This window comes from Festucalex cinctus, chromosome 12 (genome assembly GCF_051991245.1).
Source record: "Festucalex cinctus isolate MCC-2025b chromosome 12, RoL_Fcin_1.0, whole genome shotgun sequence".
Classification (NCBI taxonomy): Eukaryota; Metazoa; Chordata; class Actinopteri; order Syngnathiformes; family Syngnathidae; genus Festucalex; species Festucalex cinctus.
In genome coordinates, this window is record NC_135422.1 from 11,470,629 (window position 1) to 11,480,052 (window position 9,424).

Sequence of the window (9,424 nt, forward strand, 5' to 3'; positions counted from 1 at the left end):
TCCCTCTGATTATTGCAATTCAATCCTCAAAAACGCATTTTTTAAGAATAATTTAATAATAATTTAATGATTGCACTAAGTGTTCATTAGCTACAATGTTAGCATGTACCAAAAATAATGATTGAAATACATATATACTACTGGCTCGAGTGAAAACAACAGCCACAGATATGAATAGGACATGCTCCTTTGCTTTTGGAGGTGCTAAGCTAACGTCTATGGCTATGTGTTCCATAACAATGCTAAGTTAACATGGCCGCCACGTCCATACACTGCTTTCAATGGCCAACATGGCCGCCACGTTGACACAAGTTTTGCTCCGCTCTTGTCGACTCCGTTTGTTTATATTTGTCATAATGACAAGAGAGCAGCGCAACCCGGAAATGTGACAAGTCTTTGTCTGTTATTGCTAACTAGCGCTGTGGCAAAATGTGGCTAATTCTGGAACTAACAGATTTTAGTAGTAGTGTATCATAAGCTCGTTGCTTCTCTCCAGAGGGAACACTCATGGGTTAAGGGCGGCGGTGGTGGAGGAAGGCAGCACGTGGCCATAGGGCCCAGTTGGCTTGCTCACTGGGCCGCCGGCTTACTGGCTCACGTCCCGCACTGTGCACCTGGTAGCCAGTGTGCGTCCGCCCATGCTAGCCGACACTGGCAGTGCGTGACACACACACACACAGGAAATGCAGAAATAAGTGCAGCGAGTCGTCACAATTGGCACTTAGCAACAGGAGGGCTCGGGACATGGAGGATGTGGGTTACAGTGGTGATTAGGAGGGCTGCTCTTCACTGGAGTCACAAAATGGCATTTGGCATTAATACATCAAATCTAAATTTGGTCACACTTAGTTTTCAAGGAAGATTCTCCCTGTCTTGCCAAGAAATTAAAATTGTGTACATGACTGTTGCTTCCATATTTCATATCGAGCTATGTGAATTCTGCCTAGCAACAAAGGCCATCCAAGCATGACTTGACTAGGATTTTTGGGGGGAGGAGTTAATCTGCTCATTCTGCCTATTATGAGCATTATTGTAAAGTAACTTTTTTATTGGGGGGGCTTTGATGGACAGAATGGTTGCATGTACCCTATAAATTCTACCTCGCAACAAAAGGCTGTCCACATGCTAGATGTAATTTTAAAATTGTTCATTTTAAAAGTGCAATTAACTCATTCACTCCCAGGACATTTCCGCTGTTTTACTGGATTTTGATTGATTTTGCAAGGTCCATAGCTACCAAACGAAAGATTAAAGTCTCTTCTTTCATCAAGAAAAAAAAAAGTGTATTTCTAGCTGTTTCCATTTTGCATCAATTAGCATTAGAATATGGGTAAGTTTCATCATTATTCACAAATCTGTTTAAAATAGTGGGGAAAAGAGCTTTTTGGTCTCTTATACGTTTTTGTAATAACTACCATTGCTTCAAGCATTCTCTTCAGTTCAGAGGTTGCATCAAAGCCAAAACGTATAATTGCATCTTTGGGAGCATGGTAATATTTAAAATAGAACGTATTTATACGTTTTTGGGAGTAAATGAGTTAATGACAAATATTTTAATATTTTTACTCAAGTATGAAACTACAAGGTGACAAACTTCTAAAGTTCTTTTCTTGATACTTTAACTCAAGTATTGCTTTCAATCTCACATTTAAAGTATTTGATAGCCCTCATATTTTATTTCCAGTTGGCACAGTGATTCACCGCTCAGCATAGTTTACAGTAAACATATTTTTCTTCTGGTCTTTATCTGCGCCGTCCATCTGCATCTGCCGGCATGCGAGCCACGCCTCGCCACGCTTGCCAGCATGCCGGCAAGCCCTCCGTTACAACACACAAGACAGGAAAGCAGCGTTCGTTGCGCAACCCTCGGCTTTCTCAGGTGCCACACTCATGACACGCGTGTACGCAACGAGGACGTGCGTAGATGGCGTGTTTTCACAAGCTCGCGCCACAGCCTGCGCCTTTTTCATCTACAACAGATCTCGGCCTGATACCGACTCAGGGGCATGTTTCTCCAAGGAATGCTCATCGCGGTGGAGGATGAGGATGATGATGATGCACCAGGAGCAAACGGAGTCAGATGTCTCCAGGCAGCTGCTCCTTAACACCCACACTCTTCCTGCTGCAGATAGTGCGTAAACTGAAAGTAAACTACAAATTCATCCTGGCTGATGGTGACGCATTTGGGGTTTTTTTCTGAATGAATCATTGGTTGTGTTAAATTATAAGTTCCCCTTACAGGTGTTCAATGTTAGAAAACAAGTAACCCATTTTTTTTTTAATTAAAAATAACCAAATATATCACTGGTTAGTTTTAACTTGTAATAACAGCATTCACCACTAGATGGCAGACATTACACATGGCCCGTCAGCTAGTTGCTGATTTTCACAAGAACCGTTGACAATTTGACGTGCACGATGCCACTAAAATTCGTATCCTCCAAAAACACGGACTTATCCAACATGTTGGCTTGTTTGAGTGTGCTGGCGTGCACCGGCTTCACGCGGATCCTTCACCAAAGCCAATTGAACCGTCATACACCGTTATTGCATCATACAGGTGAGTGAGTCGGCCTGTAGCACAAATATACTGTCATGATATCTTCTTTGTGAAAACATGCACATAATGAAACTTCCTTTTGTCTTTCTTTATGATGCCACTACAGAAGGTGACGGCAGAGGAAACGTGTCTTGATGACCATGGAACAGGAAATGTGAGTTATTTGCAACAAAAGGTCAAACCGTCATCACATATTATGTGGCAAATTTTTAGCACAATGCATACATAGATTTGTACCCTACTAAGTATATTGTACTTAAAATTTAAATACAACTTAACTGGTCATGTTAAATGTCATACATTTAAAGTGGAAGTCAACCTTAAACATTTCTTGACAATAATATAAGTCACCTCACTAGTTTAAACATGTAATGTTAGATTTGCGGAATGTGAATTATGAAGCAAAATCCAGCCATTTTTTTTATCCATCTCAGGGACCGGCCATTTTGCCACTTGCTGTCGACTGAAGATGACATCAGAGTTGCTCAGGCAACGACCACTCACAGTTCACCTGTTTTCTGAATCTGAGCTATGATTGGTTGTTACTTGAGACCTGAGCAACATTGATGCCATCTTCAAATGAGAGCAAGTGGCAAAATGGCCGCCCCATGAGATGGATAAAAGTGGTTGGATTTTGCTTCTTAACTCGTATTCCACTAATGCAATATTAACCAGACTAACATATTTAGACTATAGTGGGGCTGCATAGAACATATTGTCAAAAATATTTTTTGGTGTTGACTTCATTACCACATAAAACTTTTTAGTCTTACTAATGTTCAAACATTTGTATGCAGTAATGAGTTTATTAACAATGCTTCTCCTGTCTGGACCCTATTTGAGTTTTAGAATTTTTTTTTATTTATTTATTTTTTTTTTTTATAGAAACAAAAGCCATCTCAAGCTCAAAAAACATCCGGTGGAAACTCTGGCCTGACACAGTCAAGTCAGTTGGTGGAAAAGTTTGAGGTGAGAATGTGGCCGTCCTTGAGGTGTCGGTTGCGCATTTCTATTTGTGTGAACGTGTACTTGTGCATTTGCTGTATTCAGATTCTCAGGTTGAAGAATCCATCCTGCTCTTTTCAAGTTGCAAAAAAATGCTATCAAGGTAGCGCAGTTGCTGTTTAGTTTGACAGTAACTTTCAGTCAAGTCTGACAATAAAGAGTTTGTAGGTTATTTTTTGAACAATTTTCACTCATTATACTTTACGTGCCAAACTTGTATCTCAAACATGTACAGTATGTTCAAGTTTGCGCAAGTTTGGCTCATGCCTCGAAAAACTTGTCAGGCTTGTGTCTCAAGGCACCACCACATTCTCATTCAAAAATTTACATTTTGGGGGAGTCTGGGACGGATTAATGGTGTTCCCATTCATTTCAATGGGGAAAGATGATTTGATGGTTTTACGCCACAACACACACGTGTTTCATCATTCAGGACACACAAGGCCACAACACCTCTTTGGTCCTTTGAAATCTTTGATAGACGACAGCAAAATGTTTGTTTTTTGTTTTTTTTGTCATTAGTGTCATTGAAAAGCAGAATTTGGAAGAGCTGGCGTTCTTGTTGTCTTGTTAAAGTGTGGCGATCATGATGCGTCATCATCATCATCATGGTGGTGTTTTCTCCTGGGCAGTGATCCACGACTCCGCCTTTTGTCTCCTGCGCCTCCTCCTGTTGATGGAGCTGCTGCGGCCGTCGCGGTGTCGCCACGCCCACGACGGCGTCCTTTGCAAGGTGCTCAAGTCGGCTGTCGATCAAATGGACGACATCAGGAAGACTTTGGAACTACTACAACTCGAGGTCACCAAAATACTGCCACGACTCCTTCTTCTCCTCCTCCTCTTTTCCATAATACTCACCCTTCTCCTCTTCGCATGCTTCCTCCACTTATGTCCTCCTCCCCTCCATAACATTCCCTTCCCTTCTTCATTTCCCCCCTCTTTCTTCTTCTCTACCCATCATCTCATTTTTCCTTCCTTCTCCTCTTTCTACTCACTCTCATACTTGCTCCTCCTCTTTCCTTTTCCTCCTCAGTCCTCCTCTTCCTCTTCTCATGTGTCATCCTCTCTCCTTTCCTTTCTATGCCTCCTCTTTTCCATAATACTACTTCTCCTCCTCCTTTTCTCCTTCATACTGTTCCTCTTTCTCCCCTTCCTACGCTTCCTTCTCATCCATGTCATACCCTTTCCTTCTTCATCTGTCCCCTCTTTCTCCTCCTATTCCTTGTCATCAAGCTTTTCCTCTTCCTTCTACTCCTCCTCCATCAAATTGCTCCTTCTCTTTCTCCTTTCACATTCATCTCTTCATATAGTCCTCATCTTCTCATCCTCTTTCTCCTCCTTTATCTGACATAATATTCATCCTCCTCCTCCTTCTCTCTCTTTCCTCCTCTTGTTACTTTTCCTCTTTCTCCCCCTTCCTACACGTTCTCCTTCTCCGCCCCTCCTTGCCATCCCCCTTTCTTCTCTTCCCTGTTGTCCTGCTGCTCCTTTTCCTTCTCCTCTTCATACTAATCTTTCTCCTCATACTGGTCCTCCGTTTCATCTTCTCCTCCTCCTCCTTCTTCCTCTTCTTTTCCATAATACCCCTTCTTCCCTTCTCCTCCACCTCCCCCTTTTCCTCCCCTTCCATGTCATCCCCTTTCCTCTTTCTTCTTCTCATCTACTTCTCTTCCCTGTCATCCTGCTTTTTCTCTCCTCTTCCACTTCCTCCTCTTTTCCCTACTACAACTGATCCTCCGCCCCATCCTCCTCCTTTTTGTCATCATACTCCTCCTCTTATTCTCCTCCTCCTCCGTCTCTCCTCTTCATACTTCTCCTCCTTCACATCCGTCACCCTTCCCCTCCACTTCATCTTCTCCCTCCTCATCCTAATCAATGAAAAGTTTCCAGTCGAATTATTGGCCGTTTGCGTTTCAGCGCGACGAATGGCTTGTTGAGGACTTGTTGGAGGTTCGACTGCAAAGTCTTCCCGTCATCTCGACGACTGCGTCGCACTTCCGTTCATTGAAGGTAAACAATCCCGGACTTGCTGGACGAATCAAACATACACGAGTGCTGTACATGTGTCTAATATTTCCGCAAGACACATTTAGAGCTGCGCACATGGTTTGCGGGCTTCACCAGGGATTATTTGGATTGATAACCGCGCCACTAATATGTCACAATTATAGAAACACCCAAAAGAGTACCAGTAGGTGTTGTATACATAAAGTGTGATTAACTGGACTCCAGGTGGAGAAGTGGAACTGTCACTTGCCTTCGGTGCCGGGTGGCGTGGGTTCGCTTCCTCTCCTGGGAGACCATGTAAGTTTGTGTGAGTGAGAAGAAAAAAAAAAAAAAAAAGTTTGATTAATTGATTTGATTGAACTGTACAAAAGACACAGTTACTAATATTATTTAGTTTACGTGAGCCAGCCGGCACGGTGGACGAGGGGTTAGCACGTCCGCCTCCCAGTTCTGAGGACTCATGATCGAGTCCAGGTTCCGGCCTTCCTGGGTGGAGTTTGCATGTTCTCCCCGTGCCCGCGTGGGTCTTCTCCGGGTACTCCTCCCACATTCCAAAGACATGCATGGCAGGTTAATCGACGCTCCGAATTGTCCCGAGGTGTGCTTGTGAGTGTGGATGGTTGTTCGTCTCTGTGTGCCCTGCGATTGGCTGGCAACCAGTCCAGGGTGTCCCCCGCCTACTGCCCAGAGCCAGCTGAGATAGGCGCCAGCACCCCCCGCGACCCTTGTGAGGAATAAGCGGTCAAGAAAATGGATGGATGGATCGATCGATCGACCCAGCTGGACTGATTGTGAAGACCCCGGGAAGATTATATTCATAGGACAACAAAGCTGATATCTGATTGGACAAAAGAATCCTGAATCCACTTACTGAAGCAAAGCAGCCAAGAGAAATGAACAAACTGGAATAAATTCACACAATTGCATGGATTAAAAATAAGAGAATTTAGGTTGTAAATGTAGCTGAGTGTTTGCGAAGGCCACCATGCGGTGACATTTGTTTGTCCTTGCAGGCCGACGAGTATCTGCCTCAGCTGTACGTGCACACGTTGGCCTTCAGTGTGCATGTGGAGTGGCTCCAAGCAGCCACACAAAGTGTCAGCTTGCCCTCCCAGGCTGCGGGGGCCGTCCGTCTTCACCTGCTGCAGCTGGCCGGACTCGTCAGAACGGCGCTGATCCAGGTGAGGCTGTAGAACGATAGGTCGCCACCGACAGGACAACCTGCGACACCAGACACGTTATCACCTTCGCGTTATCAAGAGTCTTTTAGATAAAAACAGTTGAATGGTCTCCCTTCAATCTCAGAAAAACAATACAGTGGTTGTCAAATAGGACAGAAATGCACTTTTGGACTGGTCACTAGTCAATGTCAGGGCACATATAGACAAGCACTTGACTGGTCGCCAGCTAAGTCGGGACTCATAGTAAAACATTTGAATGACGGCCATCCATGTTGGAGCACTTAAACTATTCACCACTCAAAATGAGGTCACATAAGGACAAACAATCGAGTGGTCGCCAGTCAATATCAGTGCACATAAGGACAAACCATGGTCACGACTTGCCAGTCAGTTTCAAGACACGTAGAGAACAAAATGACTTGGTCCCCAGCCAATGTCAGGATAACATGTTGCAAAAATAACTGAATGGGGTACATAAAGACAAAACATGGACTGGTCGCCCGTCAGTGTCTGAGTGCATATAGACTGGTCGCCAGGCAATGTCAGGGACAGTGTTGCCTTCAAAAAGTAACTAATTGCTTGAGTTTAAAAAGTGATGACTTGATTTTAAAAGTCACTTAACTAAATCCTTGTTTTTAAAGTAACTCAATTAGATTACAAGTTACTTCATTAATTACTTTCAGCGGACGCCAACAACCCCGCTGAACACACAAATCACAACTGATTTTGCTTAAACCTGATTGGAAATGCTTTTTTTTAACAGTCATGTTTAAGGATAACATTTGTATTGAAAAACAAAAATAAAAACATCCTTTTTGACTTGACATAAAGCCACTCGCTCACTTCCAAATATCTTCATTCGTCCATTGGCCGCCACTCAGCTGCTGCCGTTTGCGTTGATGTGAACCGACGCGACATCCCGCTTTGTGCTTTTCAGATGGACGCCGTTGTCCCGCCTCCGCCGCCGCGTCCGTCGCTTCCCGCGGTCTCGTCCGCGTTTGACGCCCTGCGCTACTCCGTGGAGGTGTCTCGTAGCTTGAAGGTGTTCTGCGACTGGTCCCAACGGCTCGTGCGCCACCTGCACAAAACGACGTCCTGTCCTCCATGAAGAAGATGAACGCCACCCGGAAGGTCTTCTTTGTCGCCGTGCGTCATCTTACACGCATTCAAACTCTGTTTTTGTTTTGAGGCTCCCACTGTTTTGTGGCAGATGGCCAAAATTACTCAATTTAAATTTCCTGGCCCCTGGTCTCAATCAGTGGTTCGTAAAATACTTCACTTATTTAGCCCATTATAGCAATAAAAAGTTAATATTTTGTCTATAATTAATTTGAAACTTTCATTATTTTTCTCGTACAATAGTACCTTTAAAAACACATTTTGCAACTTGCTGTCGACTGGAAATGACATCGCAAGTACTCAGGTAACCAATCACAGCTCAGCTTGTGAATGTCACATGACCGAACCTAGAAAACAGGTGCACAAGGTGCGCTCCAACTTCAAGTTTTTGCCAACATAAATAAACAAATATATATTATTATAACTATATATTATAAATTCTGGTTGGTCCAAAAGAAACTTTAAAAAAATAGTGTCTGTTTTATTTTAATTGGTCTTAATTAATATTTTTAAATGTTTTAACATTTTCTTGTTTTGTATAAAAAATAAATAATTGTTTGAATAATCATGATTTTTATTAGTGTCAAAACAATCATGATTATAATTTTTTCCCACAATCGAGCAGCCCGACCTGTAATCCTGGTGTGCTTTGGCTGCATAAAAGTTGAGAAACACCATACACACGTTTACCACTTCACAACTGTTGGGGGAGCCATCGAGTTAACAAACTTCACAATTCTTCCGTCGTGCTACTTTAAAGTAAACTTATTGCACATCCTCTCGATTTTGTGCTGCAAGAAAAGACGGCTGGGCCTGTGGTGAGCCGCAGACCAAAATAACTGGTACTCTCCCCCCCACACCTCTTCACTCCTCTTGATAAGAACACATGTGCATCCACCCACGCATCAAGTCACATATGCACACATCAGCGACTTTTTTTTTTTTTTTTTTTTGTGAGAATTCATTTAATCAAGGTGGCTCAAACCGGACGTTTGGTTATGTCAAATCCATTAAAGGGGAACTTTGCAATTTGAAAAAAGAAAAAAAATATCATGTATTAAATGTTAGTATGACATGACAGTAGTGCATAAGTCAAATGATCTGTGTGGGGGCGGGAGAATAATTTTTGCCTCTTATTGGCTTAGTAAAAGTGATTATCAAATCAAATTTTGACAACAGTTTTAACTTCCCCTTTAGCCCTGATATACTGTTCATTTTCATATAACGTAGTAAAGCCTCGACAAAAAATCTTTAATTTTCAACCCTGTCAAATTATGAACTACAAAACTTTTGAAACTGTATTAATAGTCCGTCTGACATTAATAAATGGCCGATCGAGCCTTAATCAATGATCAGACAAAAGATCTCAGGTCTGTTTCAAGGCACCCTCTTTATGACTTGTGCTCTGATATATGATCATCTTTCACTTTTTCTGATACAAGATCATCTTTCATTGTTTCGAGTTTCCCTCGTGACCATTTAAAAACCATCAGATGCATGTTGCACCTTGTGCAGATGTGGTGGAAACATACAGTTCTGTTTCAAACCCCTC

At 42.7% G+C, this 9,424-nt stretch overlaps 1 protein-coding gene across 4 annotated transcripts; it reads left to right on the forward strand.

Moving 5' to 3' along the window:
• Window positions 1-2,594: 2,594 nt before the first annotated feature.
• On the forward strand, window positions 2,595-8,082 carry LOC144031833 (uncharacterized). 4 transcript variants are annotated; one of them, XM_077539298.1, is made up of 6 exons: window positions 2,595-2,714; window positions 3,446-3,529; window positions 4,198-4,364; window positions 5,483-5,575; window positions 6,586-6,753; window positions 7,691-8,082. In XM_077539298.1, the coding sequence occupies exons 3-6, from the start codon at window positions 4,242-4,244 to the stop codon at window positions 7,859-7,861; spliced, it is 555 nt and encodes a 184-aa protein (XP_077395424.1). In that variant the 5' UTR covers window positions 2,595-2,714; window positions 3,446-3,529; window positions 4,198-4,241; the 3' UTR covers window positions 7,862-8,082. The 4 variants fall into 4 exon arrangements, with proteins under 4 accessions (XP_077395424.1, XP_077395425.1, XP_077395426.1 ...); XM_077539299.1 differs by lacking the exon at window positions 2,595-2,714 and adding an exon at window positions 3,117-3,186; XM_077539300.1 differs by lacking the exon at window positions 2,595-2,714 and adding an exon at window positions 3,142-3,183.
• The last annotated feature ends 1,342 nt before the right edge of the window (window positions 8,083-9,424 follow it).

Bases quoted from the DNA above. Each gene is read 5' to 3' on its own strand.
- LOC144031833 (XM_077539297.1), top strand. From the start codon at position 4,152: ATGATGCGTCATCATCATCATCATGGTGGTGTTTTCTCCTGGGCAGTG. The intron at 4,365-5,482 runs GTCACCAAAATA...TTTGCGTTTCAG, and splicing joins TGGAACTACTACAACTCGAG to CGCGACGAATGGCTTGTTGA. The intron at 5,576-6,585 runs GTAAACAATCCC...TTGTCCTTGCAG, and splicing joins CGCACTTCCGTTCATTGAAG to GCCGACGAGTATCTGCCTCA.